The sequence below is a fragment of the Strigops habroptila genome, chromosome W, assembly GCF_004027225.2.
Source record: "Strigops habroptila isolate Jane chromosome W, bStrHab1.2.pri, whole genome shotgun sequence".
NCBI classification, from domain to species: Eukaryota; Metazoa; Chordata; class Aves; order Psittaciformes; family Psittacidae; genus Strigops; species Strigops habroptila.
Genome location: NC_044301.2, coordinates 28,307,201 through 28,331,926, shown reverse-complemented (window position 1 = coordinate 28,331,926; position 24,726 = coordinate 28,307,201). Strand labels below are relative to the sequence as shown.

Here is a 24,726-nt window from a genome sequence, read left to right as displayed (position 1 = left end):
GGAGGTGATTCTGCCCCTCTGCTCTGGTGAGACCTCACCTGGAGTACTGCATCCAGCTCTGGACTCCTCAGTACAGGAAAGATATGGACCTGTTGGAAAGGGTCCAGAGAAGGGCCACAAAAATGATCAGAGGGATGGAGCACCTCTCCTACGAGGAAAGGCTGAGAGAGTTGCTGTTGTTCAGACTGGAGAAGACTCCAGGAAGACCTTATTGTGGCCTTTCAGTTCTTAAAAGGGGCCTATAAGAAAGATGTGGAAAGACTTTTCAGCAGGGTCCGTTGTGACAGGGGAGGGGTAATGCTTTTAAACTAAAAGAGGGGAGATTCAGGCTGGATGTGCAGAAAAAATTATTTACAATGAGGGTGGTAAAATACTGGAACAGGATGCCCAGAGAGGTGGAAGATGCACCATCCCTGCAGATATTTAAGGCCAAGCCGGATGTGGTTCTGAGGCAACCTGATCTAGTTGAATATGTCCCTGCTCATTGCAGGGGAGTTGGACTAGATGACCTTTGATGGTCCCTTCCAACCCATACTATTCTGTGATTCTATGATTCTATGAACATAAGATCAGGTGTAAGGTCTGTGAGAGAAACAGTGTTGTTTTTGCATAATTGGGGATGGGGCTTTGCAATATTAAGGCTTTACAATATTAGAGCTTTAAGATCAATATTAAGGCTTTGCAATATTAAGATTTTTCAATACTGGGGCTGGGGCTGAGTTACTAAAGGAATAAAACAAAGGGTTTGAGATACCATAACTTAGAAAGACACACTCTGGTTAAAGACAATATCATCTCTGGACAAAAGATACACTGTGTGGTTAAAAAGAATACTATCTTTGTACAACCTATGCAACTAAGCAGGTGCAGGCTGGTTAAACAGTAAGTCGGGGTACCACATGTCTGCCAGAGAGTTATGAAATCGAACCATAAAAGGAAACAAATAAATAAGAGGAAGGGGCATACAAAATTGAGTAAGGGGAGATGTAAACAGAGGCAGGACAGTTGGCATGTAGATTATACACGTTGGATAGGCTGTAAACCTTGGAGTACCCAACTGTGGGAGAGGATGGAAACTATTTCATTATTGCCAAAGAGAGGTAGCTACTTGGCTGGAGAAGAAAGAGTTAAAGAAGAAGCAAAGCACACCGTGTGATTAAGCAGAGCAACCCAGCTGGACAGGAGTAGGAGAACAGAAAGATAAGGAACTGGTTATTCTGGGACTGTTTGTGAAACGACGAAGAATGTTGAAAAAACCAAAACTGTAAACCAGGAACTAAACATGATGTGATAAAATAGTTTGGCATAAGAGTTAGAGCAATAGGCTAAAGATAGCTTTGCTATAACAGTATAAAAGTTAGAGCAATAGGCAATAAAGTGATTCGCTGCATGAAGATGCTCTGAGTCCGTGCCTTACATACGCCACACCCAACCAATGGGGGAACAAGGGAGGGAACTTGCGGATGGGATAGGAAATATAAATCATAGTTCTACTTTTGCTGTGTGCCTACTTGCTAGGATGCCCATTTTTGCAAAAACGTTAAATAAATAGCTGCTTCACTGCTGTGTCTAACCTGAGCTTTTACAAGAAAAGTTTTGATCTAGAGACCATTTCTCACAATCTGGGGGCTCGTCCGGGATCAAGTCATCATTGAAGGGACTTCCGACACCGAAGGACAGGGAGATGCGTCCCGTTGATTTCAACGGCCTCGTGCGGAGTCGACAGGGGTTCTGCAGCTACTGACTAAAATCCTGAGACCATTTTTATAAGGTAGACCCAGTGAACCAGAGGGGGAAAAAGAGGAAAAAGTAGACACCACTGCAGCAACCAAGCAACTCCGTACATGGACCAAGGTAAGAAAATTGGACTTTAAGTATTACCTTGGTGGTTGGGACATTCTGAGAGGCTTGAGTGAGTGTGTGTGTCTGAGATGTACAAATAAGTACGAAGCAAGTGTGGAGTCCGGATCCGCGTTTCTGTTATTCCGTGAGGGATACAGCTGGAGAAGGACAAAGTGTAAAGACTTGTTGAAAGGAAGTCTTAGGAAAATTTTTCCATTTTCTATAGCTTCCAGAACAGGTTGTGTAAGAGTTTATTGCCGTTCTATTGTAGAGATACTCGTTTCAGAGATTTTTCAAGAATAATAAGAGTGCTTTTCCTTTTTTGTATATATTCTAAGCCTTGAGGTGACCCTGCCTACGTACTAACTCTTGCAACATCAGATACCAGTGAAGTGTATGACTGCCAACACTGTTCCAGTATCAGCAAATGCTAGGAACCCTCAAAAGTGTCTGTTCTTCATCCCCACAATGAATACTGCTCCAACCAGACAGACGCAGAGCAGTGTGCAAAGTTGTACACAAGAGGGTGATGCCATTCCCTCGGAACAAGAAGGAACTCATTCCAATCACAAATATCTATAGCCCAAATAGTGAGGGCCACTACCAATCAAGTCAAATAAACTCAGTTTGAAGACTTATGAGGAGGATTCCCCACTCAGATAATGGTTTCTTTTTGACATATGTTGTTGTGTTAACTGCAACAGATGAGGTTTGCTATAGGTGGCTAAAACATAATTAATCCATGCAGTGGCTGTAACATGATTAATAATAGTAATGGTTATCTCACACAGCAAACATAAAAACCGTATGCCTAACATTAGTAACTTGAGAAATTTGTGTGATAACAATAAACGGCTTGATTGTTTTAGCAAGCTAACATTACAGAAAAACCACACATATGACAAGTCACAAAGAAGCCACAAATATGTACAAACAAGCTTACCGGCAATGGAAACAGTTTCCCATTTACTTTAACACACAAACTATTAGGGTAATTATCTTCTTGAGGGCAGCTTGTCTCTGCTAGGCATAACCTATATCCCAAAAAAAAGAAAACATCATTTTCAAGTGTCAGCACATTCATATGTTCCCACAAACATCTAGACTTCTGTTACATTAGCCAATTAAGAAGTTATAAGAGAACACTATGAAAAAGGTACCTTAGCTGAACTTGGACTGTGTAATCTCTCCTGCTTTCTGGCAAGAAGTCCCTGTGGCAAAGAGAAAGAGAAGTACCCATTTAGACAGCAGATCTCATATTCCAGTCGCATGCAGAAAGAACTGGCACACCTGCCCCAATATCACTAAACTTCACAACATGGACAGTGGGATTGAGTACGCCCTCAGCAAGTTTGCTGATGACACCAAGCTGTGTGGTTCAGTTGATACGCTGGAAGGAAGGGATGCCATCCAGACGGACCGAGACCACTTGAGAGGTGGACCAATGCCATCTTCATGAAGTTCAACCAAGCTAAGTGCAAGGTCCTACACCAGGGTCGGGGCAATCCCAGGCACTGCTACAGTGTGAGTGGAGAAGAGATTCAGAGCAGCCCTGCAGAGAAGGACTTGGGGGTGTTGGTTGATGGACTGTAGTGATAGGACAAGGGGTAATGGGTTCAGACATAACAGGGGAGATATAGGTTGGATATAAGGAAGAAATTCTTTACTGTGAGAGTGGTGAGGCACTGGAACAGGCTGCCCTGTTGAAGTTGTGAATGCTCCATCCCTGGCGGTGTTCAATGCCAGGGTGGACACGGCCTTGAGCAAACTGGTCTAGTGGGAAGTGTTCCTGCCCATGACAGGGGGGTTGGAACTAGATGATTTTAAGGTCCTTTTCAACCCTAACCATTCTATGATTGTCTGATTTTATTTTTCTTTTATTGAGCCACCAACAAGTCTTACAAGTGACACCCCTGTTTAGCTACTGCATTTTAAACAGGACTTCAGTATCAGCATCCTCTGTCAAGAGTTTATTGAACAATAAAGTATGATGTTGCCAGAGAGGAAAAAACCCTATGAATTCTCATCTTACACCATAGGTCTTGTAGCAACATGAACCCTGGGACAAAAGATAAAAGCAGTCTTCCATTCCTGCAGCCAGGAAACATGCAGGAAAGAAAAGCTCACCACCTCTCTAAATAGACACAATTATTTGGAACCGGCTAATTGTTAACTCTTTAGTAGCATAGGATTTACCCCAACTGCACATGAACTCTGTGCACAATAGTTCCTGAAGAAAATTGCAAGCTTATGTGATGCATAAAATTAACCAAAACACCCACGCTTTCTCCCAAGATTTTGCAAAAGTTTACTCACAAAATGCCACGCTCTTACTTCTTACCTGGAAATACAGATTTCTCTGACCTGCTGAGGTGTTAAAGCAAAGATAAAAAACTTTTCTTGGAACCTCTGAATACTGCTCTGTACTAAAAAAAAAATAAAAGACACAAAAGAGATGTAACTATGGTGATTAGTCATTGATTAAAACAGGATCTGCAATTGAGTTTTTCCTGGAACAAAACAGAATTTGCTTAATAAAATTAAATTGTGGTTGAACTGCATGTAACTGTCAACAGGAAAGCAATGGAACAAATAATTCATTCAACTCTATTAGGATGGCTTAACATCACATTACACTTCAGTACTAAAAAAGCTTGCCAAGCTGCGTTATAATCCTTTCTCCCAAAGGAGGGAGAAAGGTTCAAAGACACAGAAAATAAAACACTGGATACCTGACAAAAACAGTAAAACAGAAAAGATGTTTACAACTATTTTAATGTACTACAAGAAGAGAACATGCACGAGAACTTATCAATGGACAAGGAGCATTTGGCAAACCCAAAAAACCCAAAGAACTTTCATATCAGAATCTTACTTATCTGTCAATGATAGGAAGCAGTAATATTTTAGTATTAAGGGTGCATAGTATGTAAATGTTACTTTTCTACTTTTAACCAGAAAAGTTAGAAATCTTGACCTGAAGAAAAGGCAGATTGGACTTGTCCAACAGCTTAAAGTAACCGGCAAGGAGGATGAACACAAAAATAGAACAACTAAACCAGGCAAATTTGGAAGACTGTCCTGGGTTCAGCTATAGCAATCATTTTTCTCCTTCTTAGCAGGTGGTGCAGTGCTGTGTTTTTGACTTTAGTCTGGGAACAGTGCTGATAACACACTGATGTTTTTAGTTGTTGTTAAGTAATGTTTACTCCGATCAAGGACGTTTTCAGTCTCATGCTCTGCCAGGGAGGAGGGGCATGGGAAGCCGGGAGGAAGCAGGGACAGGACACCTGACCCAAACTAGCCAAAGGGGTATTCCATACCACAGCACATCATGCCCAGTATATAAACTGGGGGGAGTTACCCGGACGGGCAGATTACTGCTCAGGGTGGGCTGGGTATTGGTCGGCGGGTGGTGAGCAATTGTATTGTGCATCACTTGTGTTTATTGTTGCCTTTTCCTTTTCCCCTTTTAGTTTTATATTCTCTCCCCTTGTTATATCCTTTATCATTATTATAATTGGTGGTAGAAGTAGTAGTTTTGAATTATACGTTAGTTACTGGACTGTTCTTACCTCAACCTGTGGGAGTTACATTCTTTTGATTCTCCTCCCCGCCCCTCCAACTCCAACTCCTATGATAAGGAATACTAATCCCTTCATACAAGAATTAAACAGAGAATCTTATGATCGCTATTAGAGGTGCCCTGCCTGCAGCCAGGTAGAGGAGAGGGACAACTGGGTTTACTGGACTGTGAGGATCAGATGGCCTGGCACATCAGTCCCACAGGAGTATAAGGCTCTAGTAGATATCAGCGCACAGTGTACTCTGATGCCATCAAGCTATCAAGGGTTAGAACACATTTGTATTTCTGGTATAGCTGCCTTGGAGATAGAAGAAATTAAGCAGCTGTCCACCTTGCCTGGTCTCTCAGAGGATCCTTCTGTTGTGGGGTTGCTGAAGGTCGAAGAACAAGTGCCAATCGCAACCACAACAGTGCACCGGAGGCAATATCACACCAACCGAGACTCCCTGATTCCCATCCATAAGCTGATCGGTAGACTGGAGAGCCAAGGAGTGATCAGCAGGACCCGCTCACCCTTTAATAGCCCCATATGGCCAGTGCAAAAGTCTAATAAAGAGTGGAGACTAACAGTAGACTATCATGGCCTGAATGAAGTCACACCACCATTGAGTGCTGCCGTACCAGACATGTTAGAACTTCAATATGAAATGGAGTCAAAGGCAGCCAAGTGGGATGCCACAATTGATATTGCCAATGCATTTTTCTCAATCCCTTTGGCAGCAGAGTGCAGGATACAGTTCGCTTTTACTTGGAGCGGTGTCCAGTACACTTCGAATCGACAGTCCCGGGGTGGAAACACAGCCCTACCATCTGCCATGGATTGATCCAGCCTGCACTGGAACAGGGGCAAGCTCCAGAACACCTGCAATACATTGATGACATTATGGTGTCGAGCGATACAGGGGAAGAAGTTTCTGAGAAAGGGAGGAGGATAATCCAAATCCTTTCAAAGACCAGTTTTGCTATAAAATGGAATAAGGTCAAGGGACCTGCACAGGAGATTCAGTTTTGGGGAATAAAATGGCAAGATGGATGTTGCCAGATCCCCACAGATGTGATCAACAAGATAACAGCAATGTCTCCACCAACTAACAAGAAAGAAACACAAGCTTTCTTAGATGTTGTGGGGTTCTGGAGAATGCACATCCCAAATTACAGTCTGATTGTAAGCCCTCTCTATCATGTGACCCAGAAGAAGAATGATTTCAAATGGGGCCCTGAGCAACATCAAGCCTTTGAACAAATTAAACGAGAAATAGTTCATGCAGTAGCCCTTGGACCAGTCCGGACTGGGCCAGATGAGAAAAATGTGCTCTATACTGCAGCCGGGGAGAATGGTCCTGCCTGGAGCCTCTGGCAGAAAGCTACAGCAGTCATTTTTCTCCTTCTTAGAAGCTGGTGCAGTGCTGTGGTTTTGACTTTCATCCTGGGAACAACACTGATAACACCGATGTTTTTAGTTGTTGCTAAGTAATGTTTACTCTGACCAAGGATTTTCTCAGTCTCATGCTCTGCCAGGGAGGAGGGGAAGCCGGGAGGAAGCAGAGACAGGACACCTGACCCAAACTGGCCAAAGGGGTATTCCATACCACAGCACGTCATGCCCAGTATATAAACTGGGGGGAGTTACCCGGAAGGCCCAGATCACTGCTCGAGTTGGGCTGGGTATCGGTCGGCGGGTGGTGAGCAATTGTATCCTCTCCCCTTGTTATTTCCCTTATCACTATTATTATTAGTGCTAGTAGCAGTATTTTTGTATTATACCTTAGTTACTGGACTGTTCTTATCTCAACCCGTGGGAGTTACATTCTTATGATTCTCCTCCCCATCCCTCTGGGAGCAGGGGGAGGAAGAAGGGGGGGGAGTGAGTGAGCAGCTGCGTGGTTCCAAGTTACCGGCTGGGCTCAAACCATGACAGTTCTATGTGGCGCCCAACGTGGGGCATGAAAGGTTGAGATAACAACAGATCTCACCAGAGTGTGTCTAATTATATTTGTGATAAGCATTCATTGTTACTACTCATCACAATGTTGATTTATTTGGCTCTCAGAGTCGTTGCGCTTGATCTGAGTTTCAGCATGTAATACTTACCTAGAGGCAGTATTTGCTGTTTTAGTGTTTATCGGCTGGGGGGCCTGGGCTAAGGTTCTTGTTTCACTGTACTTGGTGGTAGTGACTTGTAATACAGTAGACTCATTGATCATGAAACTGGTCCGGTTTGTGCTTCCAGTGTGGCCATCACCTCTATAATTTGGGAGGTATATAGGGAAATTTTTTAGCAATTGCATATCTTTTTATTTTCCTCGGGGGGTCAACCTAGGAAGGAGGCATTCCCTTACACCCCTCGCTCCCCCGCCAGGCTATTTACAACAGCATTTGAGAGATCTGAAGGTTCTGGATGGCCTTTGAATACCGTTGAGACCTGCCTACTGATTGTGCTGGGGATCAGCATGTTGGCAAACATACGGAGTGTGTTTTACCCACGGCCATCCCACCCTGGGAACACCCTATTTCATCTGATCTTGAAAGTTAGGCCATACTGGGTTCGAGTCTGGTCTAGGGTTAGATGACAATATAGGAGGACCACCAAGAGATTTTCCCTGAGGCTGGACAGTCATGAGTGGCAGGGTGTGTGGGATAGTATGGGCAAGTATCACAGCTACACCAACTCCAGTGACAATTACAGCAGCTACTCAAACCCTGAGCAACAACAAGCCTTTGAACAAATTAAATGAGAAATAGTTCATGCAGGAGCCCTTGGACCAGTCCGGACCGGGCAAGATGTGAAAAATGCGCTCTAAGCCACAGCCGGGGAGAATGGTCCTACCTGGAGCCTCTGGCAGAAAGCTCCAGGGGAGACTCGAGGTCAACCCCTCGGCTTTTGGAGTCGGGGATATAGAGGATCCCAGGCCAGCCACACTCCCACTGAAAAAGAGATACTGGCAGCCTATGAAGGGGTTTGAGCTGCTTCAGAAGTGATTGGCACTGAAGCACAGCTTCTCCTGGCACCCGGGTTGCCTGTGCTGGGCTGGATGTTCAAAGGCAGGGTCTCCTCTACACATCATGCAACCGATGCTACATGGAGTAAGTGGGCCGCACTAATTACACAACGAGCTCAAATAGGAAATCCCAGTCGTCCAGGAATTCTAGAAGTTATCATGGACTGGCCAGAGGGCAGAGATTTTGGAATGTCACCAGAGGAGGAGGTGACATGTGCTGAAGAGGCACCACCATATAATGAACTGTCAGAGAGTGAAAAGCAATATGCCTTGTTTACTGATGGGTCCTGCCATATTGTGGGAAAGCATCGGAGATGGAAGGCAGCTGTGTGGAGTCCCCTGAGACAAGTTGCAGAAACTGCTGAAGGAGAGGGTGAATAGAGTCAATTTGCAGAGGTGAAAGCCATCCAGCTGGCCTTGGATATTGCTGAATGAGAAAAATGGCTAGCACCTTATAATGACTCATGGATGGCGGCAAATGCCCTGTGGGTGTGGTTGCAGCAATGGAAGCAGAGCAACTGGCAACACAGAGGTAAACCCATCTGGGCTGCTGCATTGTGGCAAGATATCGCTGCCCAGGTGCAGAACCTGGTGGTGAAGGTACGCCTCGTAGATGCTCATGTACCCAAGAGTCGGGACACTGAGGAATACCAGAACAACCAACAGGTGGATAAAGCTGCTAAGATTGAAGTGGCTCAGATGGACTTAGTCTGGCAACATAAGGGTGAATTATTTTTAGCCTGGTGGGCCCATGACACCTCAGGCCATCAAGGCAGAGATGCAACATATAGATGGGCTCGTGATGGAGGGGTGGACTTAACGATGGACACTATTGCCCAGGTTATTTACGAATGAGAAACATGTGCTGCAATTAAGCAAGCCAAACGATTAAAGCCTCTATGGTATGGAGGACGATGGCTGAAGTACAAATATGGGGAGGCCTGGCAGATTGACTATATCACACTCCCACCAACCCGCCAAGGCAAGCGCCATGTGTTTATCATGGTGGAAGCAACCACCGGATGGCTGGAAACATACGCTGTGCCCCCCGCCACTGCCCGGAACACTATCCTGGGCCTTGAGAAACAAGTTTTGTGGCGACAAGGCACCCCAGAGAGAATTGAGTCAGAAAATGGGACTCATTTCCAGAACAACCTTATAGACACTTGGGCCAAAGAGCACGGCATTGAGTGGGTATATCACATCCCCTACCATGCACCAGCCTCTGGGAAAATCCAACGGTACAATGCGCTGTTAAAAACTCCACTGAGAGCAATGGGTGGTGGGACTTTCAAACACTGGGATACACATTTACCAAAAGCCACCTGGTTGGTCAACACTAGGGGATCTGCCAACAGGGCTGGCCCAGCCCAATCAGAACTTTTACGTACTGTAGAGGGGGATAAAGTTCCTGTGGTGCACATAAAGAATTTGTTGGGGAAGAGAGTCTGGGTTATTCCTGCTTCAGGTAAAGGCAAACCCACTCGTGGGGTTGCTTTTGCTCAGGGACCTGGATATACTTGGTGGGTAATGCGGGAAGATGGGGAAGTCCGATGTGTACCTCAAGGGGATTTGATTTTGGGGGAAAACAGCCAATGAACTCAGTTATATGCTGTTGCCTGCTCTATAACACTTCTATAGCCTATCAGCTAGATGCCCATCTCCACCACTCTGGGCTTTGAAAAGAAGATATGTGCTGTCATGATCATCAGCAGAGACTAAAGTCATGGGAAAAGCCAGCAGCAACAGAAATGTCCTCAGGTCACCATCGACTGACCCTGACTTCCCTCTGATCATCACCCTAACAAAGAATGAACTTTGATGAAACCAGGCAAGCTCAGCAGTGACCAGATGAGTTTGGCGCTGTCGTCAGCAGGCAACAATCCAACACTATACGCTGTGTCTCCTCCCCTAAAGGACTGTTTCGAGAGATGGAGTCCTGACATCATGGACTGGATGAATTCAGCAACTTTATAGGGATTAGTCCATGGACTAAGGAATGATATCTCTCTCTTCATTTGTGTATATATATATTTTAGAAAGAATAGCGATAGTACATTTTAAAATATGGGATCTGAGCATGACGTGAATGGTATGGAATAAGGGGTGGATACTGTCCTGAGTTCAGTAGTAGCAGTCATTTTTCTCCTTCTTAGTAGCTGGTGCAGTGCTGTGTTTTTGACTTTCAGCCTGGGAACAACGCTGATAACACCGATGGTTTTAGTTGTTGCTAAGCAATGTTTACGCCGACCAAGGACTTTCTCAGTCTCATGCTCTGCCAGGGAGGAGGGGCATGGGAAGCCAGGAGGAAGCAGAGACAGGACACCTGGCCCAAACTAGCCAAAGGGGTATTCCATACTGCAGCATGTTATGCCCAGTATATAAACTGGGAGGAGTTACCCGGAAGGCCCAGATCGCTGCTCAGGTCGGGCTGGGTACCAGTCGGTGGGTGGTGAGCAATTGTATTATGCATCACTTGTGTTTATTGTTTTCTTTTCCTTTTCCCCTTTTAGTTTCATATTCTCTCCCCTTGTTATTTCCCTTATCATTGTTATTAGTGGTGGTAGTAGTGGTAGTTTTGTATTATACGTTAGTTACTGGACTGTTCTTATGTCAACCCGTGGGAGTTACATTCTTTCTATTCTCCTCCCCATCCCTCTGGGAGCGGGGGGGAAGAAGGATGGGGAGTGAGCGAGCGGCTGCGTGGTTCTGAGTTACCGACTGGGCTTAAACCATGACAAAGAGCTAGACTGCCTTGTACACCGTGACATTCAGAAATGATCTCTACACCCAGAAAACACACACAAAAAGGACACAAACACAAAACAGAACCCAGGTGGAGCAAACACACACACCAACCTCCTCAAACAATTCAAAACACACTGTGCACGTATGTGCGCAGACACACACACCATAGACAGGATTTTATATTTTAAAATAATACTTGAGCACATGTAACAAAGGTTATGGAAATATTTTGTTATTGAGTCAGTGTGGGTTAAAACTAAACTCCACACCTACACCTGTTCTTGTATTCTCATGTTAGTGAAAAAGAATACATACACTCATCCCTTTTAAAGAGTTGCAGTGAAGACCATACTCCTAGCTCTCTGACCTACCCGTCTATTTGATTTCTCAATCCTTAATTCTCAAACACACAAAACTTGCTTGTTCCATGTCCTAATCACCCAAGTCTACTAACTGTTACTATAAGCTGTCCATACCAATCTAAAAATATTAAATAAAGGAAGCCTCATTTCCACATTTGCTGGGACACTGATTAGCTCTGTAAAGGTTGTAGCAGCATGAGCCATAGAACTGTCCTACACCAAAGCAGCAATTGTACCAATACACGGGTTCAGTATTAAACTCCTCTCTAACAGGGTGTCACAACACACAAACAGACATGACAACAGGCATTGTAAATAATGCTTGTTAGTAATGTTTGCTGATTTAGGTACTGGGGGATGACCAATGATCAGTATATGCCTCACTGAAGTACAAGTCACAGCCTAAAAGACTATTATCAGTTAAGAAACTAAAATGTTTAAAATAATGTAAACAGCTTACAAGATGCTGAAGCATTTCTAAACAATATTATTAAATAGTTAGGCAACATTTTCTACCATGTAAGGTAAGACAGGTTGAATTTCAAGACAGAAAACAACTTATTTCCAAATAATTAAGTTTAAGAGTGGGGCGTTTGAGGAAGCTAAACTGAGATTTCAGGCTATTTGGAAGACAAAGGTCCACTCTACATTTTAACGTACAGCATGGCAACAATCCATAGGCTGAGAAACCTTCACTAATCTGAGTACAACACTGAACTTGAACTTTGCTGCACAAAGTATATATTTTAGTAACAGATGTCAGAACCTGCAGAATTGTCGCAGTGAGATAAGCCTACACTAACAAACCAGTGAATTTGTTCTCTTCACGTTGTTGCAGCTTATTAATTACTGACTCTGAAATCCTTTTCCTGTTGGCCCTGACGGATGTGCGACCTGTACCAGGCAGAGACTTCGGGTCCAAATCTTTCAGCCAAAAGTGGAGGTTCAAGCTAGATATTAGGAAGCATTTATTTACTGAGAGCATGGTCAAACACTGGAACAAGCTTCCTAGAGACATGGCAAATGCCGCAAGCCTGTCAGTGTTTAAGAGGCATTTGGACAATGCCCTTAACTACTATTCTTTAACTTTTGGTCAGCCAGTTAGATGATCATTGTAGGTACCTTCCAACTGAACTATTCTACTCTATTACTTCGTATTCAAAAGACAAAGATCTTTAACCATCTAATATTTACAAAAGAGCACACTATTTTCTGAAGCATGGCTTGGCACTTTTGGGGACAAGTGATGAGGAGAGGGCAAGAGTAGAGATGAGAAGGGGAGTTTACACTTTTCCCCAGCTGCAAAAAAGCCCTTTTAGTCTGGACTTAGTGCTGTCATAAGCAACACCTATTTCATGAATCAAGCAAGCTGCAGAGCTATTAAACGCTTACCTAGACTTGTAGGTTTTATGAGCACATCAAGCACATCATAAAAAGGTAGGCTTTTCAGTTCAACATCGGGATGAACGGGTGGAATCGGAGGGGATGGCTGCTGCATCTCAAAGTGTGGCTTACTGTCTTGGAGGAGCACAGAATTGACAGGTGAGGAAGAAGACTGAGGTGTGACCGAAGTAGAAGGGAGTGGGTGAATGCCAGCAACAGTGAGATCAGGCTCGACAAGAGAGGAACTATTGTCCAGATTGAAAACGGTGGGTTTTATAGCCGATAAATCCAAAAGTCCTTCAATTGTCTTTGGGTACCGATGCCTATAGAGTTCTTGGATTTTTATCTGAACTGCTGGGCTGCAGCCGATCTTCAGTAAGTGCAGTGCTCTCATCAGGAGGTCATGTTTCCGCCCGCTTTTATTATGTCCAGCAAACCCCAACAACACTTGTAGTTCAGAAACACGAAAACTTGATACCATATTCTAGAAAGAAAAGAGAAAAAAGTACAGATGAACCAACAGTACCCTGAGTAGGCCTTTTCGAGGAGCATAGGGAAGCATCTGAGCTTCCATCATTATAGTTTCACACTTGTTATCTTAGGTACTACCCATACCCCCTCCCAACACAAGAGTATAGTTAGTTTAAAACAAAGAAACAAAGTGTCCAGGAAGAAGGTTGAGTTTGGTTGGGTTCATAATTTCAAAGACTTCTAATTGTTTCCACACTCAAACAATAGCAACAACAAAACGTTAATGCAACCCATGCAGTGCTACTTTAAATTCCCAGGCAGAAGCATAAGCTCTAACACAAAATATCTCACTACATGAAACAAGCAAGCAAGCAAAAAAAAAAAAAATCAGATTAATCAGTATTATCACAGGTCTTCCATCACATTTTAAGAAATAAGGAAGTGTTTAAGTTCTCCATAGTTTATTCTGAAATGTCCTTTATTTTGGGCAGCATGTTAAATGCATGCATGAACAGAGACAGGCACATCAGGTCTCACTCCTGAAAGGATGGCACAGCAAGGTGGACAGTTTTTTAAAAGCTACATTATATCATACTAACGAACTGTTTAACCAACATAACTGATACTTCCAGAAGGTCACAGAAAACTTCCTGTCCTTTTCATATCACATTCTGGTATTGTGGGACACAAAGATCTCTTAAAAGGAAATAATACTATTTACCTGGCTATCAGTTAGTTGTGGAAGACTTGGAGGATTGAACTAAGAAGTTCATAGACAGGAAGATTCTAATTTTAAATAAATAAACAAACAAACAAATAAGATAAAAAAGACAACTCAGAGAAAGAAACTATATTCTCCACCCATTACTACAAATGAGTAACTTGGCATAGACACATCTATGAACATCTAACTTGAATCTGTACTACTACTGTACCATACTAACTCCAGACTCAAGGACTGGCAGACAAAGGCCCTAACAGAAGGTATGAAGTAGTAGACATATGGCATCATAAAAGATATTTTTTAAAACAGTTCAAAAGTGCATTGGTGACTTTTAAATAGTAGTCCAATAGACAACATTAAAAGCTTTGGGCATTGATTTTGAAAGTCATACAACTCAAAACGCAATGCTTTGGGTTTACCTTCCCTAATACTTACTATACAGTTACAAAGTTTACACCCATGTATTCTAAAATAGATCAGATCTCAGCTAAGTTTTAACACAACTATGCTACAACCATGCAGTCAGAAACAAAAAAAAGTCTGAACTCCACCTGTGCCCCAAGATGCTAGCTCCTTATTCTCTCCTTAATGTTGAGAAAATTGTTTTTACAGTAAGACAGATCAGTGAATTGAGCCAGATAAAAAATGAACGTCAAATCGCAGAACTGTTTAAGCTGGAAAAAACCCTTGAGATCACTGAGTCCAACCAGTGACCAAGTGTCCTGGGTTCAGCAGTAGCAGTCATTTTTCTCCTTCTTAGTAGCTGGTGCAGTGCTGTGTTTTTGACTTTCAGCCTGGGAACAATGCTGATAACACCGATGGTTTTAGTTGTTGCTAAGCAATGTTTACGCCGACCAAGGACTTTCTCAGTCTCACGCTCTGCCAGGGAGGAGGGGAAGCCGGGAGGAAGCAGAGACAGGACACCTGACCCAAACTGGCCAAAGGGGTATTCCATACCACAGCACGTCATGCCCAGTATCTAAACTGGGGGGAGTTACCCGGAAGGCCCAGATCACTGCTCAGGTCGGGCTGGGTACCGGTCGGCAGGTGGTGAGCAATTGCATCCTCTCCTCTTGTTATTTCCCTTATTATTGCTATCAGTGGTAGTAGTAGTGGTGTTGTATTATACCTTAGTTACTGGACTGTTCTTATCTCACCCCGTGGGAGTTACGTTCTTCCGATTCTCCTCCCCATCCCTCCGGGAGTGGGGGGAGGAAGAAGTGGGGGGAGTGAGCGAGCGGCTGCGTAGTTCTGAGTTACCAGCTGGGCTTAAACCACGACACCAAGCACTGCCAACTCAATCACTAAATGATGTCCCTAAGCGCCACATCTACACATGGAATCAGAGAATCATAGAATGGTTAGGGTTGGAAAAGACCTTAAGATCATCTAGTTCCAACCCCCCTGACATGGGCAGGGACACCATACACTAAACCATGTCACCCAAGAGTCTGTCCAACCTGGCCTTGAACACTGCCAGGGATGGAGCATTTACCACTTCCTTGGGCAACCCATTCCAGTGCCTCACCACCCTCACTGTAAAGAATTTCTTCCTTATATCCAACCTATATCTCCCCTGTTATGTCTCAACCCGTTACCCCTTGTCCTATCACTACAGTCCCTAATGAAGAGTCCCTCTGCAGCACCCTTGTAGACCCCCTTCAGATATTGGAAGGCTGCTATGAGGTCTCCACGCAGCCTTCTCTTCTACAGGCTGAACCGCCCCAACTTTATCAGCCTGTCTTCATACGGGAGGTGCTCGAGCCCCCTGATCATCCTCTGGACTTGCTCCAGCAGCTCCATGTCCTTCTCATGTTGTGGAGACCAGAACTGCACACGGTACTCCAAGTGGGGTCTCACGAGAGCAGTAGAGGGGCAGGATCACCTCCTTTGACCTGCTGGTCACGCTTCTTTTGATGCAGCCCAGGATGCGTTTGGCTTTCTGGGCTGTAAGCGCACACTTGCCGGCTCATGTTCAGTTTCTCATCGACCGACACCCCCAAGTCCTTCTCTGCAGGGCTGCTCTGAATCTCTTCTCCGCCCAACCTGTAGCTGTGCCTGGGATTACCCCGACCCAGGTGTAGGACCTTGCACTTCGCATTGTTGAAATTGATGAGGTTGGCATTGGCCCACCTCTCAAGTGGTCTCGGTCCCTCTGGATGGCATCCCTTCCCTCCAGCATGTTGACCGCACCACATAGCTTGCTGTCATTGGCAAACTTGCTGAGGGTGCACTCAATCGTACCGTCCATGTCACTGACAAAGATGTTGAACAAGATTGGTCCCACCACCTACCCCTGAGGGACACCACTTGTTACTGGTCTCCACATGGATATTGAGCCGTTGACCACAACTCTCTTTGTGCAAGCATCCAGCCAATTCTTTATCCACCAGGTGGTCCATCCATCAAATCCACATCTCTCCAATTTAGAGCCAAGGATGTCGTGTGGGAACTGTGTCAAACGCTTTGCACAAGTCCAGATAGACAACATCAGTTGCTCTGCCCCTATCCATCAGTTCTGTAGCCCCATCATAGAAGGCCACCAAATTGGTTAGGCATGATTTGCCCTTAGTGAAGCCATGTTGGCTGTCACCAACCACCTTGTTGTTTTTCATGTGCCCTAGCATGGTTTCCAGGAGGATCTGCTCCATGATCTTGCCAGGCACAGAGGTAAGACTGACTGGTCTGTAGTTCCCCAGGTCTTCCACTTTCCTCTTCTTGAAAATGGGGGTCATATTTCCCTTTTTCCAGTCGTTGGGAACTTCACCTGACTGCCATGACTTTTCAAATATGATGGAAAGCAGCTTAGCAACTTCAACTGCCAGTTCCCTCAGGATACGTGGATGAATTTCATCAGGTCCCATGGGCTTGTGCACATTCACATCTTTTAAACACCTCCAGGGATGGTGACTCATCCAGTTCCCTCGGCAGCCTGTTCCAATGCTTGACAATGCTTTCAGTGAAGAAATTTTTCCTAATATCCAATCTAATCTTCCCCTGGTGCAACTTGAGGCCATTTCCTCTTGTCCCATTGCTTGTTACTTGGAGAAGAGACCAACACCCACCTCTCTACAACCTCCTTTCAGGTAGTTGTAGAGTGAGATCAGGTCTCTCCTGAGCCTCCTTTTCTCCAGGCTAAACACCCCCAGTTCCCTCAGCTGCTCCTCATAAGACTTGTGCTCCAGACCCTTCACCAGCATCACCGTCCTTCTTTGGGCATGCTGCAGCACCTCAATGTCTTTCTTGGAGTGAGGGGCCCAGAACTGAACACAGTATTTGAGGTGCAGCCTCACCAGTGCCCAGTACAGGGAGACATCAATTTCTTGGTCCTGCTGGCCACACTTCTTATTGATACAAACCAGGATTCTATTTGCCTTATGGCTGCCTGGGCACATTGTTGGCTCATATTCAAAGGATATTAAAAATCTTTAAAATTCACAAAATCTACTGTAGATGGCCTGGTGGGGGAGTGGAAGGTGTGAGAGGATGTCTCCTTCCTAGGTTGGCCCTCCGAGGGGGGGGGGGAAAAGAGGTGTAATTGTTAAAAATTCCCATTACATGCTTCCCAAAGTATAGAGGTGATGGCCAGGCTGAGAACGCATACCAGATCAGTTTCATGATCAATAATTCTATTTTATCACAAGCTACTATCACAAAGTACAGCAAAATGAGAACCTTAGCCCAGGCCCCAAAACCAATAGACACTAAAACAGCAAATACTGGCTGCAAGTAAGGTGTGACATGCTGAAACTCTGAGACCAAGCACAACAACTCCGAGAGCAAATAAATCAACATTGTGACGAGTGACTATTAATCCGAAACAATGAATGCTTATCACAAATACGATTAGACACACCCTGGTCAGATCTGTCATTATCTCAACCCTTTGTGCCGCATGTTGGGCTCCACAAAGGACTATCATGGTTTAAGCCCAACTGGTAACTCAGAACCACGCAGCCGCTCGCTCCTTCCGCCTTCTTCCCCCCTCCTGCTCCCAGTGGGATGGGGCAGAGAATTGAAAGAATGTAACTCCACGGGTTGAGATAAGAGCAGTCCAGTAACTAAGGTATAATACAAAACTACTACTGCTACCACCAATAATAATAATGATAAGGGAAATAACAAGGGGAGAGAATATAAAACTAAAAAAGGTGTCCTGGGTTCAGCGAGCACGGGGCACACCGGGTTGACTAAGGAGTGGTGAACTGGCCCTGGTTGGAGACGGAGCAGGTCAAAGCTCCTGTGCCGGTCAGTAGCAGGATCGCGCCTGTGAATAGCCACTGCAGTGTAGCCTGGGCAACACAGAGAGATGCAGGTTCCTTCCATGACAGGGAGGTGGGATCTTTAAGGTCCAACTGATTCCCCATACCTGGCAGCGCTCAAGGCCAGCATCAATATGGTGAGCCCTGGGGAGCCGGGGCTGTTGGAGTGAGTCCAGAGGATGCCACGAAGATGCTCAGAGGGCTGGAGCACCTCTGCTATGGAGACAGGCTGAGAGAGCTGGGCTCGTTCAGCCTGGAGAAGAGAAGGCTCCGGGGAGACCTTAGAGCAGCCTCCAAGTGCCTAAAGGGGCTGACAAGAAATCTGGAGAGGGACTTCTTTCAAGGGCATGTAGGGATAGGACAATGTCTTTAAACTGACAGAGGGGAGATTGAGATTAGATATTAGGAAGAAGTTCTTCACTGTGAGGGTGGTGAGCAATTGTATTCTCTCCCCTTGCTATTTCCCTTATTATTATGATTGGCGGTAGCAGTAGTAGTTTTGTATTATACCTTAGTTACTGGACTGTTCTTATCTCAACCCGTGGGAGTTGCACTCTGCTGCCAAAGTGATTGAGAAAAATGCATTGGCAATATCAGTTGTGGCATCCCACTTGGCTGCCTTTGATTCCATTTCATATTGGAGTTCTAGCATGTCCGGTACGGCAGCACTCAATGGCAGTGTGACTTCGTTCAGGCCACGATAGTCTACTGTTAGTCTCCACTCTCCGTTAGACTTTTGCCCTGGCCATATGGGGCTATTAAAGGATGGGCGGGTCCTGCTGATCACTCCTTGGCTCTCCAGCCTACGGATTAGCTTATGGATGGGAATCAGGGAGTCTCAGTTGGTGCAATATTGCTGCCGTTGGGTTGGTGCGATATTGCCACCAGTGCACTGTTGTGGTCGCAATTGGCACATGTTTTTCTTCGACCTTCAGCAACCCCACAAGAGAAGGGTCCTCTGAGAGACAAGGCAAGGTGGACAGCTGCTTAATTTCCTCTGTCTCCAAGGCAGCTATACCAAAATCCCACCAGCACACTTTTGGGTCCTTGAAATACCCTCTCCTGAGATGCTGAGGATGCACAGATCCTCTGCGTCAGTCATAGTGGGGTGCTTTTACCACTCCTTCCCAGTCAGGCTGATTTCAGCCTCCAGTAGAGTCAGCTGTTAGGATCCCCCTGTCACTCCAAAAATACAAATGGATTCTGCCTCTTCATTGCTTGATGGCATTAAGGTACACTGTGCACCAGTGTCTAGTAGAACCTCTGTGGCTCTGACATGCCAGGCCATCTGATCCACAAAGTCCAGTAAACCCAGCTGTCCTTCTCCTCCACCTTGCTGGAGGCAGGGCCCCTCTAGTCTTGGCCATCAGATTCTGCACCTACTTTTTGAAAAAAAAAGATTAGAATTCATTAACATGAATTCCTTAGGCAAGGAAGGAAGGGTGGAGGGGTTGCCCTCTACATCAAGAGAGGGATAGAGTGCAAGGAGTTGTTTCTGAAGAATAGCCATGTGCAGGTCTAAAGCTTGTGGGTAAGAATCAGGGACCGAGGCAACAAAGGAAACCTTGTGATTGGTGTCTACTACAGGCCACCCAACCAGGGTGAGACTACTGATGAACCCTTCTTACTCCAGCTACAGGAGCCATCACCCTGTCAGTCTCCTATCCTGCTATGGGCTTCAACCACCCTGACATCTGCTGGAAAAGTTGCACAGCGAGCTGTAGGCGATCCAAGAGACTCCTGGAGTGCACTGAGGATAACTTAAGCCAGGTAATAGACAACCCTACCAGGGGGGATGTGACACTGGACCTGATGGTCACCAATGCAAGCGAGCTAATCAGTGATGTCAAGATTGGAGGCAGCCTGGGCTGCAGTGATCATGCACTTGTGGAGTTTGCAGTCCTGAGGGAGGTGGGACAGGCAAAGACTACAGTCAGGACCCTGAATTTTAGGAAAGCCAACTTCCAGCTCTTCAAGGAGTTAGTCAGTAGGACCCCCTCGGAAACTGCCCTCAGGGACAAGGGAGCAGGACAGAGCTGGCAGATCTTTAAGGATGCTTTCCACAGAGCACAAGAGCTTGCGATCCCCAGGTGTAAGAAATTGCATAAGGAAGGGAAGAGGCTGGCATGGCTGGGTTAAGACCTGCTGGTCAAACTAAAGGGCAAGAAGGAAATGCACAGGCAGTGGAAGCAGGGACAGGTATCCTGGGAAGAGTATAGGGATCCTGTCTGGTTGTGCAGAGATGGGGTCAGGAAGGCCAAGGCAGAGCTGGAGCTGAACTTGGCAAGGGATGCAAAGAATAACAAGAAGGGCTTCTACAGGTATGTCAACCAGAAGAGGAAGGTCAAAGAAAGTGTGCCCCCCTTGATGAGCAAGACTGGTGAACTGGTAACAATAGACAAGGAGAAGGCTGAGGTACTAAACAACTCTTTTGCCTCAGTCTTCACTGGCAGGCTCTCTCCCCACACCTCTCGAGTGGATGAACTGCAATGTGGGACCTGGAGGAGCAAAGTCCCTCCCACTGTACGAGAAGATCAGGTTTGTGACCATTTGAGGAACCTGAACATACATAAGTCTATGGGACCTGATGAGATCCATCCCAGAGTGCTGAGGGAATTGGCTGATGTAGTTGCCAAGCCACTTTCCATGATATTTGAGAAGTCATGGCAGTCAGGTGAGGTCCCTGGTGAGTGGAAAACGGACAATATCACACCATTTTTAAAAAGGGTAGAAAGGAGGACCCTGGGAACTACCGACCTGTCAGCCTCACCTCTGTGCCTGGGAAGATCATGGAACAGATCCTCCTAGGAGCCATGATAAGGCACATGGAGGACAGGGAGGTGATTCGAGAGAGTCAGCATGGTTTCACCAAGGGCAAGCCCTGCCTGACCAACCTAGTGGCCTTCTATGATAGAGTTACTACATCAGTGGACAAAGGAAGGGCTATGGATGTTGTCTATCTGGACTTCTGTAAAGCCTTTGACACGGTCCCCACAACATCCTTCTCTCTACACTGGAGAGATATGGATTTGATGGGTGGACTGTTTGGTGGATGAGGGTAATGGGTTCAAACTTAAACAGGAGAGATTTAGGTTAAATGTAAGGAAGAAATTCTTTACTGTGAGAGTGGTGAGGCACTGGAACAGGCTGCCCAAGGAAGTGGTAAATGCTCCATCCCTGGCAGTGTTCAAGGCCAGGTTGAACAGGACCTTGGGCAACATGGTCTAATTTGAGGCATCCCTGCCCATGGCAGGGGGCTGGAACTAGATGATCTTAAGGTCCTTTCCAACCCTAACCATTCTATGATTCTATAATTTCAAAGGTATTCAAGGTACCCAATTCCCAGACAGAGTCTATTAATACTTATGCATATCTAGTTAAGTGATGATAGCGCTTTGGGAAACACAGGTCACCACTCTGGCTCAAGCCTGGACAAGAGGAGCTACACTAAGTTACCTCTGCTACAAAGTTTACATGAAGGGTTTAGCCACCTACATAGCTATACCCTTTGAGAGACCTTGGAACAAGGGCTGAAAATGAGTGAGGACACTAAACAAGAAAACATGTAAACATAAACAAAACTCCAAACAAACAAAAAACCCAACATTTTACTTAGGTTTAAGAAGGGTTAGCTTATTTTGTCATAAGATTGAGATAGAGCACTGTTGTCCTCAAATGAAGAAACTCGGTTCTTTCCATTAGATTTTTATACCTAAGCTCCTCAGCTACGCTACAGCCATTTCTACCCAAGTAATGTTAGTGCTGGAGGAAGCCTTAGTGTAGGAAATTTGCTGGCAATTGCAATGTATTTCCCACTGTTGGCCAGACCACAGTCAGTTTATCCATCAGACCTTTCTCTACACTAAAGCCTAACTCACAGTGGTTCCTATTTAACTGACTTATTCCTTCTGTAGGAAAGTCTAGGTCGGGGGGGCTTCAATGTGCATGTAGTATTCCCTTAGCAGCACTTCTGCGGATGTGGATGCTGCATAAGGACAACATTCTCCTTCTGAACAAAGATACACACAGACTGTTCAAGAAACATAAGAAAAAAAAAGGAAACTATGTAGTCAGCTCTTTGTGCACACAACATAAAATATGAAAGGCCGCCACCGCACCACCCCAAAAAAGCTGTTACAGAAAGTCCACAAGTGCAATATATACTGAAGATAAACCAGGTCTGAAAAGAAATACTGGATTTCACGCTTCACGGGTGCAGTTTCCTAAGTTATAAAGCAGTTAATGGATTTTCAAAAATTCAATCATTATTAGCATTTTTAGAGATTCGGTAATTATTCAGCGTTCTCCCTTCAGTTCGCAGTAAGGGCACCACGGCGCGGAGCCCCACAAGGCGCCATGCGAGCCTCCGGTACCGGGCAAGGGCCCGGCTTCCTGCCCGGTCGGGCCGCACGAAACGGCTTTTAAAAACGTCGGGAGTGGGGGGAGAATCCCACCAACAGCACAGCCCACACGGCGGAGATGATAGATAGCAGGCTGGCTGAGCTGCTCCCGCGGAGTGACGGGATGGTTTCCTCGGGCAGCGCCGCTGGCTTCCACCGCCCCGAGCGCGATTCAGAGCGGCCCCGCTTCCTCCCCGGGGAACGCGCAGGCGACCGCGGGGCCCTAGTGATTTCCGGCCGGGCGTTACGGGCTGCCGCCTCAGCGAGAGGCGCTGACGGCTCACCGCTTTCCCGGCAGGCACCGGAGTGGTGCGGCGGGGGGTACCGGTAAGGAAAGGCCGGGGAAAGGGGGTGGGTGAGGGGCCCCCCGCCGCGGGAGCGTTCAGGCGACACCTCGGGCCGCATCTCCCCCGCTGCCGCCTTTCTCCCTCCTCACCCGCAACTCCTCGAAATCCGCCATTTTCTACCCCGCTGCTGCTGCCGCCGTCGCCGGACCCCGCTGCCACCATCGTGCACCCTGAGCGCGCCCCCGGCACGTGACGGGGGAGGACAGCTCCGCGCCTCAGCCCGGCGGGGCGGCCCTGAAAAAATCGTAAGGAAAAACCGGCCTTTTTTTGTACACACCCGTCGTTCCCCTAACCGAGCCGGACCCCTCGGGGTGCCCAAACCCGCGGGCCGTAGGGAAGAAGCAGCTCCTCAGCCCGGCAGGGGTCCGGCAGCGGCCCCCGGCCGGGCACGAAAGCCAAGCGGGCTCGCATCCCTCGGGGCTGCCGCTCTCCCTCTTTTCTGCTGACAGACAGGGTACGCCCCAAAGTGACCACACGCTAGCTGTATAATATGCAGAGTTTAATAAACAAGTACACTAAAGCCAATAAGCACAGTAAAGCAAGCACACTAATGTGAATTAGGTAAATATCTATATATAGTGAATAAGTACAATAAAGAAAATCAGAGATATAGGTATATAAGTAAAATACTGGAGAAAGTTAGCGGTGCATTAAATCATTACTGTATAGAGAGAACAGAGATTAAGAAGAAATACATCACCACTTACCACTGAATCATCATCCAGGCCCACACTTCCAGCTGGGAAGCCCTGTTGCAGCCGATGCCAGGAGTCTCAGGTAATTGGGAAAATTCCTACATGGTACATCCACCCATTTTTTCTATGGATTTTTTCTATGATTTGTCCTATGGGGTTTCCAGTTGTGAGGAACATAGGAGTGATTCGTGTCAACAAATAGGAAATCTTAGTGATCATTATGTGTAAAAGAATATGATAAACGTCCCTGTCGACATCACAGTAAGAGGGGATAAGGGAATAATTCCTTGGTTAATCACACAATTGCTAAAAGAAATGTTTTGTTCCTTGTTTGGTTGCTTAGATGCTTTTAAGGGGTTAGGAAATGTATTCTGTTATAGAATGTTGTGGAACCTGACCATATGAAAATGGAATGTGTGAGGGCTAAGATGGTGATAAGGCTCGTGATGGACATCTGTAATGTATATAGTTCCTATGTTTGCAAGGTTTTTTGCAAGGTCGTTTGGCAGGCATTGCAGCATACCAGCCTAAAACCGGTTGGGCCGGTTTTGCTGCTAGCCGACGCGGGAAAAGTTGGAGACACGCCTACCCCTGGAAGGTCGCTGCTAGCCGAGGCGGGAAAAGTCCGAAGCGGGAAAGTTTGAGACCCGCCTATCCCTGAAAGATATATAAACCAGGGGCGGGAACTGTGGGGTGCGCGTCTTGGTGGGCAGAGACTCCCGGCGCACCCAGCGCTGTTTGCTTGCCTTTATTCGTTTAATAAATTCTAAAAATCCTATTTGGGACTCGATTAATTTATCACACAGTTTCATTTGTCAATAAAGTCATCATAATGCCTTTATATGCCAGTGGTGCAGTCCTAATAATCCTGTTCCAAATTGGAACTGATAGTGGAGCCTGCAGCATA

The 24,726-nt window shown here is 45.9% G+C and overlaps 1 protein-coding gene across 1 annotated transcript in view; it reads right to left on the bottom strand.

Moving 5' to 3' along the window:
* LOC115618958 (E3 SUMO-protein ligase PIAS2-like) overlaps positions 1–23,237 on the bottom strand; it is a 34,994-nt gene extending 11,757 nt beyond the window's left edge. The window contains exons 1-5 of the mRNA XM_030510948.1: positions 23,214–23,237; positions 12,930–13,404; positions 4,184–4,268; positions 3,003–3,053; positions 2,786–2,876 (exon numbers count right to left, since the gene is read on the bottom strand). Of these exons, the coding sequence (XP_030366808.1) occupies positions 2,786–2,876; positions 3,003–3,053; positions 4,184–4,268; positions 12,930–13,404; positions 23,214–23,237 (726 nt within the window). The remainder of the gene's footprint in view (positions 1–2,785; positions 2,877–3,002; positions 3,054–4,183; positions 4,269–12,929; positions 13,405–23,213) is intronic.
* Between the last annotated feature and the right edge of the window lie 1,489 nt (positions 23,238–24,726).